General features: G+C 45.5%; 1 protein-coding gene and 1 long non-coding RNA gene across 5 annotated transcripts in view; one reads left to right on the forward strand and one right to left on the reverse strand.

Annotated features, from left to right (window-relative positions):
* LOC308591360 overlaps nucleotides 1–14,922 on the reverse strand; it is a 329,063-nt gene that overhangs the window by 93,385 nt on the left and 220,756 nt on the right. The gene's annotated exons all lie outside the window — the stretch shown is intronic.
* The window catches only part of NKAIN1 (sodium/potassium transporting ATPase interacting 1), a gene marked incomplete at its 3' end in the record, with an annotated part of 55,080 nt that overhangs the window by 34,539 nt on the left and 5,619 nt on the right, over nucleotides 1–14,922 (forward strand). For 3 of the 4 annotated variants that reach the window (XM_081202079.1, XM_081202081.1, XM_081202080.1), the window contains exons 2-4: nucleotides 3,348–3,485; nucleotides 5,290–5,370; nucleotides 12,579–12,776. In XM_081202079.1, coding sequence (XP_081058205.1) covers nucleotides 3,348–3,485; nucleotides 5,290–5,370; nucleotides 12,579–12,776 — 417 coding nt within the window. Of the gene's footprint in view, nucleotides 1–3,347; nucleotides 3,486–5,289; nucleotides 5,371–12,578; nucleotides 12,853–14,922 lie in introns of all 4 variants that reach the window. The other variant, XR_014010105.1, reaches the window with a different exon arrangement.

Genomic DNA, 14,922 nt, shown 5'->3' on the forward strand with positions numbered 1-14,922 from the left:
CTCACCTGAGCAACAAGGGCTTCCTGATTTCTGTCTGTCCTTGGTTCTGACTTAATGGCTCCACACCAACGGTTAGCCAACTTGGGTAGCTGACAGGCCCAATCTACTGCCCTCTCGGCCAGGGTCATGGATGCTTTTCAGCAGTGGGCAACAGTGCCATTTTTTAAGGGGAGCCAAGTTCAGCTCCCATCCTTGGTGACTGGCCGCCATCTTAAGCTACTCAACATGTAATGCCCTGGCCCACAGAACTTTGAAATGTATTGATTTTATAATTCCATTTGTCCAGGTAGGGCTATACCTGACCTGGTTGGGAAGCGGGCAGAACAAACACCATGGTGAGGGCCTCCTGAAGGCTAGTGCTGGCCTTGTCTGGCGTGCACCTTGACCTTACCTTGCCGTTTTCCTCTTTGGTGCTGACTTAGCTCTTCATTCCTGACTCTGGACTCAGCCCTGACACAGGCAGTCGATGTGAAATCTGGAAGGCATACAGCAGATACATTGCTCTCTAGTGGCAGCCTAGACTTTAGAAAGGATAAGTGACCTGGCTGCTGTTATCAGACAAACGTAGCGCTTGACCATATCCAGCAATGGTGCAAAGGACTTCTGTGGGCTCAACTGAACTTCCTATCCTATGTCCGTCAGGACACCCCCTCCATTACACCATCAAAATCATGTCTGGAGGGTTTGGGGACCCTCTGCAGCAGTTTTGGGGGTTGCACAGGGAGGTGAGGAAACGGAAGTCTCATTGTGCCAGCAGAACCCAGTTGGCACTGCAGTGGATGCAACCCTTAATTTTCTGTATATTACTAGTTCTTTTGATACTTCTTAAAATTATTGCCCATAAATAGAAAGGGGATCCTTGGGTCCTTGTCATCTGTTCATCACAGCCCGCTGCATTAAGCCACTTTGACAACCAGAATCTTCCATGTACCCTCCCTCCCTCCCCTCTAACCCAACCATCCTCTGGAGAGCAGCTTGACAAGTGGTCATAAATCACTGGTGCAGGCGGCTTCACCTTCCAGATTAGGCTAATTAGGTTCTTAATGGCCCTATTGAACACAGACCTCCACGCCAGATGCCCCCACCCTCTCCACAGCCATTCGGAGCTTTTGGAATAAAACTCTTCAATGTAATTTTTAACTTGCTTTTCCTTGTATGATGGGAGCAGATACAACCCACAGACCTGCAATGGTCCCCAGCTTAGGAAATAGACAGTTTTGTCTCTGCCATCATAAAATAGTATAGAGTTGGTTCATTGACTAGATCACAGGGTTTTTTTATTATTAAAATATATTATTGTACCTAGGGTTGTCAGGTCAGGAGCATCCGAGACACTGAGATTTCAGGACCCAAACCTGAGACCTGGGGTGGCCTCTGGTGACTTGTTTTGCCTGAAGCATCTCTTCCTTGGTGGACCTCAAAAACATCTTGCTTGTGTTGGAGGCCTTGCTCATGGTCGCTCCACCTTCTCAAGTGAAGCAGGTGGCAACCTTTCCTGGCACCTTGTCTTTGAAAACCCTCCCTTTTGTCCATCTGTCAGGCTTCTTTTCTGTTGCTGAGTCCCACCTTGTAGCTCAAGGTGGCCTTACATATTTCTCCCCCTCCACCTTTTATCATCACAACAAACCTGTGAGGTGGGTTAGGCTGAGGGACATTGACTGGTCCCAGGCCATCCAGTGGCTGAATTAGGGATTCTGGCTTTTAAATGGGGTTTGGTGTGTGATACTTAAGTAGAATTGAGTTTTTGTTCTTGGTTTGCTTGCTTGTTTTATATTGATGGTTTTATCATATTGTTAGCTGGCTTGGAAATCCATGCAATTAAGAAGCAGGGTAGGTTGTAGAGGTGATGCAATGTGATAAATTTTGGGTTTTGACGTATTCATCTTTTATGGATAATAAAGGTCAGCCATCTAGTTTTTCCTCTGTAATGAAGGACTAGAGAACTGGACTTCAGTTATTTATCTAATTACATTTGTGGTTCACTTTTCGTAAGGTATCTCGGAGTGATATCACAATAAATGGATCAGCAATAAAAACAATAGCATAATTTCATGTATAAAGATGATATAATATACAACTAAAAGCAATTTCGTAAGTGAAAACAATTCCATAAATGAAAACACTTCCAGAAGTAAAAAAATAATTTCAAATCCAGTGCAGATGCAACCTGTTCTATCTTATTCAGTAAGACAGATAATTTGTGAAAATGTTCAGTGGAACAAGTTAACTAAATAAATATTGAACCTGTGCTATCATCTGCTTTGAGCTAACTTGCCATGCCGTCTTTGGAAGGAGTACAGTTGTACCTGGGGTTAAGAACTTAATTCAACTTGCTTTACTTAATTCATTCTGGAGGTCCATTCTTAACCTGAAACTGTTCTTAACCTGAGGTACCACTTTAGCTAATGGGGCCTCCCACTGCCACTGCACTGCCGCCATGCGATTTCTGTTCTCATCCTGAAGCAAAGTTCTTAACCCAAGGTACTATTTCTGGGTTAGGGGAGTCTGTAACCTGAAGCATCTGTAACCCAAGGTTTATATACGCTTCAGGTTACATGCTTCAGGATGAGAACAGAAATCATGCTTTGGTGGCACGGCAGCAGCAAGAAGCCCCATTAGCTAAAGTAGTGCTTCAGGTTAAGAAAAGTTTCAGGTTAAGAGCGGACCTCCGGAATGAATTAAGTACTTAACCTGAGGTACCACTGTATTATGTTGTGTGACATTTGGTCCTGACCACACCCCTTCAGTACACATCATTGCTGCATCACACTGTTGACTCACGTTAAGCCTGTGGTCTACTAAGACCCCGAGATTCTGTTCACATGTACTACTGGCAAGACAGGTGTCCTTCATCTTATATTTTTGCAGCTGCTTCTTCCTGCCTAAGTGCAGAACCTTACATTTGTCATGACTGAAATTCATTTGGCCATATCCCCTGTTGCTTTCTGAAGCCATTTGCTAAGGTGGGGGGGGGGGGTTTCCACAAGAGATACAAAGCATTAGCTCCCTATTTCCTTCCCTTCCTCCCCATGTAATTGGAGTGCTTCCCTCATCTTTTGATCTTGCTTACCTTTTTATATCTTTCCTGTGCTCACACCTCCCTTCAGACCGTGATTATTCCTAATGAATCCTCTTGCGCTGTGATGTATTTGCTTGACACTGGCCAATGAATCACTCCAACATCTCTGTCTGTAACTAATAGTCTGTGGGATTTCTCATTAATTATGTGCCTGTAACTTTGCTACTTTTTTTGGTGTGTGTATGTGGTAGGGGCATGTTCTGAGAGATGCCGCAGAATGAGTAAGTCTCTGCTCTGTCCTCACCCTTCCCCACTCCCTCTCTTACAGATCGCAGCCCTGGAGAGGCAAATATTTGACTTTCTGGGTTACCAGTGGGTGCCCATCCTGGCTAATTTTTTACACATCATGGCTGTCATCCTGGGCGTCTTTGGCACCATTCAGTACAGATCCAAATACCTCATACTGGTAAGTACAATGGATAGCCAGGAATAGCAATTTTGGTGCTCCTCCCCTCGATGTTGTTTGGACTTTCAACAGCCCCAACAACAAGGATGGGGAATATGTGGCGCTCCAGGTGTTACATACATTTTATGAAATAAATATATAATCTCCTGACTGTAAAAAAAAAAAAAAAGGAACAGCCTCAGAGTGGTTTGGACTCCAGCTCCCACCAGACCAGAAAGTCAAGGAATCAAAAGTTGGGGGTGCAGTTTTCACTATTCAAGCTGAAGTACCACATTTTTCGCTCTATAAGATGCACCAGACCATAAGACGCACCTATTTTTTGGAGGAGGAAAACAAGAAAAAAATATTCTGAATCCCAGAAGCCAGAACAGCAAGAGGGATTGCTGCGCAGCGAAAGCAGCGATCCCTCTTGCTGTTCTGGCTTCTGGGATAGCTGTGCAGCCTGCATTCGCTCCATAAGAAACACACACATGTCCCCTTACTTTTTAGGAGGGAAAAAGTGTGCTTTATAGAGTGAAAAACAAGGTACCGTATTTTTCGCTCTATAACACGCACCCGACCATAACACGCACGTAGTTTTTAGAGGAGGAAAATCCGTAGGCATGCCACCCGTAGGCATTTCCTCTATAACACGCACAGACATTTCCCCTTACTTTCTAGGAGGAAAAAAGTGAGTGTTATAGTGCAAAAAATACGGTAAATCCTTGCAGATTTGTCCTTAGGGGGTGCTGTCTCCCCATGATCTATGCTGAGGACAGCCACACAAATGTGTTTCTCCTCTCCAGAGAAAGTCTCACTGAGTTCTGGTTCCAAGTACCAATGGATCCTGAGGGAAAGAATAGGGTAAAATTTAAGCTTGCCAATAGCCGCTTCATGAGAAACATAATCTGTGTGGGGATTTGAAGGGGAGAAGGGTTATTGGATCTTATGACACAAGGCTGGGGCAGATCTTCATTAACGGATGAATTCTGGCTTGCTCGAGCTTATCCAGGTTCACAGTCTTTGGTTGCTACAACCCTGCGAGGTAGGCTAGGGTGAGAGGCAGTGAATGTCCGAGGATCACCCACTGAGCTTCATAGCTGAGTGGGGATTAGAACCCCAGTCTCCCAGGACTCAGTTCAATACTCTAACCCATGGATAGGCAACCTAAGGCCCGGGTGCCAGATCCAGCCCAATCGCCTTCTAAATCTGGCCCGTGGCCGGTCTGGGAATCAGCATGTTTTTACATGAGTAGAATGTGTCCTTTTATTTAAAATGCATCTCTGGGTTATTCGTGGGGCATAGGAATTCATTCATTTCACACACACACACCCAAAATATAGTCCGGCCCCCCACAAGGTCTGAGGGATAGTGGACTGGCCCCTTGCTGAAAAAGTTTGCTGACCCCTGCTATAACTCACGGGTAGGCAACCTAAGGCCCAGGGGCCAGATCCGGCCCAATCGCCTTCTAAATCCAGCCCGCAGATGGTTTGGGAATCAGCGTGTTTTTACATGAGTAGAATGTGTGCTTTTATTTAAAATGCATCTCTGGGTTATTTGTGGGGCATAGGAATTTGTTCTCCCCCCTCCCCCCAAAAAAAGAAAAATATAGTCCGGGCCTCCACAAGGTCTGAGGGACAGTGGACCGGCCCCCTGCTGAAAAAATTTGCTGACCCCTGCTCTAACCACTACACCACGGTGGCTCCCCCTGAAAAAACACAAAAAAACCACCAGACTGATGGAGAGCCAGAACATGTCTTTAGAGCAGCTCACCCCACAGTGTATTGTTAACTGTCGCTCTGCCCCTTTCTCTCCTTCTCTCCAGTATGCAGTGTGGCTCGTGCTTTGGGTTGGATGGAATGCATTCATCATCTGCTTTTACCTGGAAGTTGGACACCTTTCACAGGTAATTACCTCTGTAATCATACCGAGTGCACGCCCTTCTCGAACCACTGATCCGCCTGACAACCCAAGGCTTTTCCATCCATCATTTTTGCACTGCGATTGCTCAGTCAAATAGAGATGGGAGTTCAGGAGGTGGCTTGCATGTCAGGAAAGTGCCATGGCCATTTGGGGAAAATTCATTCCTCCTCTCGCTGGTGCTGATGTAGCCGAGCAGAATCGACTCGTCAGGCCAGCGGGGAAATCCAAAACATTGCCGTGCAGTATAAATCGAGGGGTTTGGCAGTTTCTTTCTTATACTTTCGGAATGTGTGCACCTTCCTCCCCAAGGAGCAAGACTTTTAGTGGGATGTGAACATGCTGCAAGGAATGAACGGTTAAATCCCCAGTCTAAAATACTCATGCTGTTCTTTTTTCAAATAATTTTTATAGGTTTTTACATTTTTATCACAATCATATCATAACAAGTAATAACAAATTAACTCCCTCCCCCCATGAATTCCCTCAACTTCCCCTTCTGGTTTTTTCTCCCCCTGCTTGCAATACTGTGCTTCAATATTATATTCTTCAAATTAAACATTGTTATAGTCTTCTCACTTTAACCTCATCTTTATAGCTTCTATATTTACTTGGTTAGTTGTAAGTGTTTAGTCAAAACCTACTAGTGAGTCCATTTCTTTACATTGGTTCCGTAAATACAACATAAATGGTTCCCAGTCTTTTTTAAAATCTCTGTTGTCCTTGTCTACTAATGCTGTTCTACTAGGAAGGCAGAATGGGACTGAACAGCTGACTTTCCACTTTTGTTTAGCAAATTACTCTGCATCTAGGGGAAAGCTGAGAAGGTTTGCAAGGGAATGAGAATGCTAGTGGGTGGAAGGGAGGAAACATTTGGTTGGACCTTAGTGCTGGATCAATACCTGTTTATTGGGTGGTAATGCAACTAAGTTTTCTTCAGAGTAGACACAAGTAAATTATGAAATTAATGGACCTAACATAGTCATGCTTCTTAATTTCAATGAGCCTACTCTGAGTAAAACTTAGTTTGATACCATGCATTAATGTTAGGGTCCAGTCCAAACCCCCAGTGTGTCACACTGGAAGTTGGGTGTGGATGGGGCAGCGATATTTTCTGTATTATTACATTTGCATCCACCTTTCCAAGAAGTTCAAGATGGTATACACCAGGCATAGGCAAACTCAGCCCTCCAGATGTTTTGGGACTACAACTCCCATCATCCTTAGCTAACAGGATCAGTGGTCAAGGATGATGGGAGTTGTAGTCCCAAAACATCTGGAGGGCCGAGTTTGCCTATGCCTGGTGTACATAGTCCTCCTCATTGTATCATCACAACAGCCCTGCAAGGTAGTTTAGGCTGAGAGTGAGTGACTGGCCCAAGGCTACCCCATGAGCTTCATGGCTGAGTGGGGATTTGAACCCTGGACTCCCAGGTCCTAGTCCAACACTAATCACTACAGCACACTGTTCCGCGTAAGACATACTGTCCATGTAGCCACTCCAGAGTCATATAATAAGAGGATGCAAGATGGTTTCCTGATCAATCTTTAGAAGCCCTTCTGAGTATCTTCCTTGAGGGGATCAATGCATTTGTTACTGAGCAGATGGCAAAATATCTAAATGTTGTTGTGCATTTTAGATCTTTAGCAGAATCACACAGTCAGTTGCATCTGCCCTACTTAATGCTGGCATAAGGAAGTCATTTTCAACAGGGTTGATGTTTTGTGGAGTGGCAGACGTCACTCCTCAGTGCTTGTAAACAGGTTAAAGTGCTACACAGAAAGGCATTTGGCCAGAATGGCAACTTAAACTGTTGGAATATGCGCAGCTTGCGGATCTAACCTATAGAATAAGAGAACAAGAAGAGCATTCATTTAAAGAAGATTGGAAAATGTTTATTGAATATATGGGGAGTAATTGTGTACACTTGAAACGTTGGCAGCTTTAAGATAAATTCAATAGTGTAAATAAGTTTTGATGGAAGTAACAATGGAATACTGAATGGCTTAGTTTATATAAAATATGCAGGGATCTATGATATGCAAAATGAACCATGGAAAGAGAAGAAGGGAAGTCACTGATATATTAAGGTTGTCAATTTAGATTCTAAATTGTAAAACAGAAAATTTGATAAAAATTATATATAAAAAGGGGGAGGGAGGCAATTGGCCCCCAGTCAACAAAAGAGCATAGGAATCTACCTTAAACCAAGTGAGTACATTGGTCAATCTAGCTCAGAATTGCCTGCACCGACCAGCCGATAATACCCAGGATTTTGGACCGGCTACATTTCCAATCCCACCTGGAGATGCTGGGGACTGAACCTGATGCTGAACCCAGAAGCAGTTCTCTTTGTGGTGGGGGACAGAAACACTATACTATCTTCTCAGAAGATGGGCAGCTGTTGCTTACCAGGAGGAAGAGGTGACAGAGAGGCTGCGCGGTGCAAAAGCGCCAGCAGGATTGGAGCAGCGGCTGGTTGCAGCTGATGGGAGTTGTCGTTCCAAACTTCTGGAAGGCACCAAGTTGGGGAAGGCAGACTTAAGGTCTTAAAAATGTGGATCTGTGTATAGTTCTGGTTGCCTCGCCTTAAAAGGACATTGTAGAATTGGAAAAGGTTTGGAAAAGGGGAACCAAAATCATTAAGAGGAGGAAGAGACTCCCCTATGAAGAAAGGCTGCAATGTTGGGGACTTTTTAGTTTAGATTCGCAAGGGTGCCCAAACTTTTTTCAAAGAGGGCCAGATTTGATGAAGTGAACATGCGTGAGGGCCGACCAAGTTGTTGAGCTTTTTTCACCCCAGGACATATACTGCCATGGGGGCCGGATTAAATCAACCAGCAGGCTGGATTAGACCCCCGAATCCGGCTTTGGACATGCCTTTGAAAAGGTGTCACAATAGAAGCTAATAAAATTTGGCATGGCACAGGGAGAGAAAACTTCTCCCTCTTTCAGAAGACCAGAACTTGTGGACATCCAATGGAGCTGAATGTCAGAAGTTTCAGGACAGATAAAAGAAAATACTTCTTCATGCAACGCATAGTTGAACTATGGAACTCCCTGCCACAGGAGGCAGTGATGGCCACCAACTTGAATGGCTTTAAAAGAAGATAGGACAAATTCATGGAGGAGAGGGCTATTGATGGCTACTAGCCATGAAGGCTGAGCTCTGCCTCGAGCTAGAGGCAGCAGTGACCCGATGCACTTGGGAGGCTACACTGGAACACTTTTGACTATCATGTGCCCAGGAGCTTCTTACTCCTGAGAGTCCCTGGACCCCTCCCGACCAGTGTATTCTTCACCACGCCACTGATGTAATAATATTGCATTAGCGATGGATTTATACTGGACCATCCAGACATTCTTCAGTTGTGCTGTGGTGCTTCCCCAGTGCTACTCCATTGCTGCCATCTGCAGGGGGCACTTTTTGCACTGGAGTGCAATAAAAGTGGGGAAACTCACCACTGCCACTGAAACAAATGTGAAATAAAATGTTGCAGGGCTTCAACAGGACGCTACATGCACTGATTTCAATTCAAGCAGGGTGTCTGCCCCCAAACCTTTGCAGGCACCAACAGTTTGGAAAGCAGGACCATGTAGAACTAGCCTGGTGCTATCAGGAGCACAAATAATCATGAATGCACCTCTGGATTGCGGGGGGGGGGCGGCTTGTGTCATATGCTCTTTAGAAGGACTGTAGCTTTTAGGACAATCACCTTTGTGAAGAGATTTCAAACAAGGAGCTTGTCCTGGAGCTGTATCTGTGATGAAAGCAGCTCTTGAAAGTGAAACGAAAGCCCTTTGTCAAATTGTCTTCTTTTTTCTATTCTGTTTTGCTGAACAGGCCAGACGTATTGATTAGAGCCAGCCGTTCCTGGAAGGAAGCCCAAAACTGGCACTACTGTCTCTATCATATTTCAGAACGAGCCTTTCCCACATGCTTGTGTGTGTGTGTAATATTTAGACTGTGTCCTGGTTCCATCCGGGGAGCCACAGTTGCCCTAGGCCTTGCTGGAGGCAAGAAAGAGGGTTTTTGTGTGTGTCTTTGCTTATCCAATCTGTGGCCCATCTCATTCTAAAGGAAGCATAAAAAGGAGAATGGAAAGCTGTGGCCTCTTCATCCATCTAGCTCAGGATTGACCACCTCTTCAGGGTTTTCGATGGAGGATATTGCCAGTCCTAACCGGAAGTGCAAGGAAGTGGACATATTAAGCAGATCCCATATACAGTATCAGAGGTTTTCAACCTTTTTGAGTCTGCAGCTCCCTTAACCAACTACATGCTTTCTGCGGCACCCCTGTGGGGCTCAGGAGACCCTTGCCTACAAAGCTGGCAGCCTCTCATCCTTTCTCAAAGACCCTCCCTTGTGGAGTGTTCCCTCAGCCTCCTCTCCCCTCCCCTGTCCTTGGGAGTCCTCTGGGCAGCCGCAGTTGCTGCCCCCCTTGCCCCAAAGAGAGGTGTCTCCTCACACTGACCCACAGGGGCTGGGAAGCACCCCTGGCCAGCCCCAGAGGCACCATTCTCCTGGGGAGCTTGTAGCTAGGGCTGCTGCAACAAAGAGGCAAAGACACAAGGGGACATCAGAGGAGAGAGGGAAGGAAAGAGGGACAGAGGGAAACAGGGACAGGTGGTACCTTGGGGTGCCATCATTCAAGGCACCCCAGGGTACCACAGCGCACTGGTTGGAAACCACCACTATACATCCATAGATAACTCATTCTCCAAGATTGGAGACTTCTGTATCCCCAAACAGCACCATTCACATTCAGGAGTGATTCATCAACAGGTTTGGGGTGTCATCAGAGTTTGCAGAAGTACAAAAAGAGCTTGGAGAAAAAATCCTAGTGGGAAAAGACCCTCCCACAAGCCAGCCAGTGCCCACAGAATATGGACTGAATGTTGCAGGTGGTGAGGATGGAATGGAGTGTTCTGGAACAGGGCAGGGGTGGTTGGAACCCTAAGCAGGAGCATTCCACACTACAGTGTTTTGTGGCAATTCCCACTTTCAAAATGCAAGTAGTTCATTATAACATTCACTGGATATATTTGCAACCCAGGAAGAACTCAGTGGGTTCCCTGCCCCATCTGACCGGGTGGGGTATAACGGTAATAATATTAGGTAAAAAAGGTAAAGGACCCCTAGATGGTTAAGTCCAGTCAAAGGTGACTATGGGGTTGTGGCGCTCATCTTGCTTTCAGGCCGAGGGAGCCGGCGTTTGTCCACAGACAGCTTTCCGGGTCATGTGGCCAGCATGACTAAACCACTTCTGGCACAACGGGACACCGTGATGGAAACCAGAGCGCACAGAAACGCCATTTACCTTCCTGCCACAGCAGTACCTATTTATCTACTTGCACACGTGTGCTTTCAAACTGCTAGGTTGGCAGGAGCTGGGACAGAGCAACGGGAGCTCACCCCATTGCACGGATTCGAACCACTGACCTTCCAATTGGCAAGCCCAAGAGGCTCAGTGGTTTAGACCACAGTGTCACTCGCGTCCAATAGTAATAGTAATTGGTAATAATATTGCAAATAGTAGTAGTAGTAGAATATGCCCAAGGAGAATAATAGTCTCTTCATTCATAGTCTCTTGCACATTCATTCATTCATTCATTCATTTAGAATTTTGATGCAACATTCAGCTTTTGCTTTTTTTTTTGGCAGGCTCAAAGCATCCATAGAAAATAACACTGCTGAATGCAGTGATGCATTTGGTGTTGTAAGTGGGCACTTGGAAACTGTTCCATATGCTTCTGCCAATGCTCCATGACTTCCGCCACCAGCTACTTTTCCTTGTGGCTCCAGAGAGTCAGAACGACCTCAGCCATGCCAATTTGATCTGAGTTTCTGGAGCCTGTAGTTGGGAATCACAGCTTGTCATGAGAACCTCTGTTGCCTTTGTTAAATGCTCCGGGACAATCGTGGCAGATGGATGGAATGCATCTCTCCCTGAAAGCTCCCTCTGAAAGGCCAGTGCCAGGAGGCAGCCATACAGGGGCAGCTGTCTCGTAATATGTTCTGCTGGCTGGTTGTGAAGCTGGGCTGACTTGATTATTGAAGGTCCTGGCAGGTAAACAAAGCAAGGCAGAAATCCCTTCTGCGACTAGAGCCCTGTAGTCAATATTGTGTTCTACTGCGGATGGAGGGACAGAAGCTCTGACAAGGGTTTTTATTACTACTACTACTACTACTACTACTACTACTACTACTATTTATTTATATTGTCGAATGAGTTTCGCCAACTCGGAAGAACATTTCCTACACATGCATAGAATTTTAGGTTTCTAGGTGGCAGTGGCATAGATCCTTGCTTTGAGGACTGAGTACTGAGAAGTACTGTTTTGGGGGGACAGGGGGCAGGCTGGTGTGGAGGACTCCCTGGTCCTGAATGGGGTAACTGTGCCCCGAAGGAGCAGCTGTGCAACCTGGGAGTCATTTTGGACTCCCAGCTGTCCATGGAGGTACAGGTCAATTCTGTGTCCAGGGCAGCTGTCTACCAGCTCCATCTGGTACGCAGGCTGAGACCCTACCTGCTCGCGGACTGCCTCGCCAGAGTGGTGCGTGCTCTAGTTATCTCCTGCTTTGACTACTGCAATGCACTCTACATGGGGCTACCTTTGAAGGTGGCTCGGAAACTACAACTAATCCAGAATGCAGCATCTAGACTGGTGACTGGGGGCGGCCGCCGAGACCATATAACACAGGTCTTGAAAGACCTACATTGGCTCCCAGTACATTTCTGAGCACAATTCAAAGTGTTGGTGCTGACCTTTAAAGCCCTAAATGGCCTCGGCCCAGTATATCTGAAGGAGAGTCTTCACCCCCATCGTTCAGCCCAGACACTGAGGTCCAGCTCTGAGGGCCTTCTGGAGGTTCCCTCACTGCGAGAAATGAGGTTACAGGGAACCAGGCAGAGGGCCTTCTCGGTAGTGGCACCCTCCCTGTGGAACACCCTCCCATCAGATGTCAAGGAAATAAACAGCTATTTGACTTTTAGAAGGCATCTGAAGGCAGCCCTGTTTAGGGAAATTTTTAATGTTTGATCTTCTATCGCTATTATTATTATTCTATTGGGAGCCACCCAGAGTGGGTGGGGTATAAATAAATTATTATTATTATTATTATTATTATTATTATTATTATTATTATTATTATTATTATTATCTTGCTTTCCTGTGTCTTGCTTCCTTAGGACCGAGACTTCATCATGACCTTTAACACATCGCTGCATCGCTCATGGTGGATGGAGAACGGGCCTGGTTGCCTGGTGACCCCGGTGATGAACTCCAATCTGGCCCTTGAAGACCATCACGTCATCACAGTCACTGGGTGCTTGCTTGATTATCAGTATATTGAGGTGGTGAGCAGTGCAATGCAGATATTCCTTGCGGTAGGTGGTACCAGCATCCGTCTCCAGCTGACTCTTCCACCACACTGATCCCTAAAAAACAACTGAGACACTGAAGGTGATTCTGCCCACAAATTTCACACCCATAAACACTAGACTTATAGAATGGGTTTGCTTCTGATTCCTTTCTTTTTGTCTGGGGAGCCACAGAGGTCTTCTGGCTAGGAAGAGCATATTAAAATGTCTGTATTTATTTGTTTACTTTCGACTTAAAAAAAAAAAAAATCTGCCAAGAAGCCAAGCATTCCATTTCAGTTCCCTGGCACTTTGTGTTACTAGCAGTCTCCAATTTGCTCCCTGCAAGTTTGTATGAAATGAAAAAGTAACAGCAACCTGTCTTTGGGAAGGTGAGTCTGGAGGTGTAGATAAATTTGAGGGGCTTCAAGCCCTATCCACCCATTCCCCAGTTGAAAAAAAAGTCATCAAAATAAAGTTTAATTTCTTCACCAGACACTTGACAGTGCATTTCTAGACCAATTAGTCATGTTGAGTTCAGTTCCTAAATCCCTGGCATGAGAAAAAAGGGAAACAGTGATCCTGTCTAGAATGAAAGATGCAGAAGGTTGAGAAATGGACTGTGGGATAAACAGTTGGGTTGCAATTCTCTCTGCACACTTACCTAGGAGTAAGTCTGCTGTATTCCGTGGGGCATCCTTCTGAGCTGACATTCCTTAAAATACAAGCAAGGAGATCCTTAAAAAGAAATAGCACAAAGGCAAGAAGATTTTTATTATTATTATTTTGACAAATGAAGGAGGGCAAAGACACAGGGAAACATACACAGGGAAATGAACATAGTGCAAAAATAATTGGTATTGAGAGAGCAAATCATATGTCCTAGAGGATGGAAAGGAAGAATGAAAAGCAACAGACCCAGAACTCAACCTTGAGGTTAAGGCCAAACTGCTAGCTATGCTGGAAGATGTTTTATTGATATTGTTTCTCTTACGAAATGTGGTTTTGGAGGCTCCTTGTTTGATCAGTGAAGGAGGGGTGGGGGAGCGATTGATCCTCTCTCTCGTACTGTTTTCCTCTAAATTAGGAGCGCACAGCTCCTGTTTTTAACCAGTGTGCACTGGCTTCTAGCGCACCTTGGAGCTTAGTTCAAGGGTGCTGGTGAAAATGGCTTGGGACTAGGATGCTTAAAGAGAACTATTATTTCCTCCATCTATCTTTCTCAAACATTTAAGATCTGCATCAGGTTGTTGTTCTTCTTGTTACAAATTATTACCTGCATGTCACTCTAAGGTCCCAGGGCAGGTTACAACAATTAAAATACAACATTGTAATTTTAACAATGCAGTATTACACAATACTAAAACAAAACGTTTTTGTGACTGACATTGACTTTTTCAGGTTCTTTTAGTAACCCTTAGGCTTGATTATTGCAATACCTCTAGCTCACATGAGAGTAAACTAGGCCAGGCCTCTTTTTAAGTTGTAGATAATTTTGGTGGTGTCTAACTTGCCCAGAGGGGTGCTCAGCTGGCGCCAGGCTTGTGCAGAACTTGTCTGAGGCCCAAGGCCAGAGTCCCCAATCAGCTGGAAGGGACGGGCTGGTGTACCGGCCATAGCTGGCAAAAGGCACCCTAAGACATTGCCATCCCCTGAGCGTATAAAAGCAGCAACAGGTCAAGGAGCATCCTTCAGCCTGCAGACCTGATTCGGGATGGGGGGGGGGGGAGAGGAATGCACAGGATTTAGCTGGGCCTGGATATCAGCACATTTAATGCACACACACAAAATAGTAATCTGCAGGTTGATTCCTTTGTTAAAGCTGATTGGAAAGTCACAGAGAAGCAAGCAAGCTTTGGAATTCAGTACAGTGGTACCTCTGGTTGCAAACAGGATCTGTTCTGGAGGCCCGTTCACAACATGAAAAGAGCGCAACCCGCAATGGTGTGTCTGCGCAAGCGTGGGTTGCGGTTTGCCGCTTCTGCGCATGTGCGAGTGGCGAAACCCGGAAGTACCCCTTCCCAGTACTTCCGGGTCACCGCGGGACATGACCTGAAAGAATGTAACATGAAGTATGACTGTACAGTAGTAAACAACAACAACAACAACAACAACAACAACAACAACAACAACAACAACAACAACAACAACAATTTATACCCCACCCATCTGG

This window comes from Podarcis bocagei, assembly GCF_964188305.1.
Source record: "Podarcis bocagei genome assembly, chromosome: 7".
Lineage (NCBI taxonomy): Eukaryota > Metazoa > Chordata > Lepidosauria > Squamata > Lacertidae > Podarcis > Podarcis bocagei.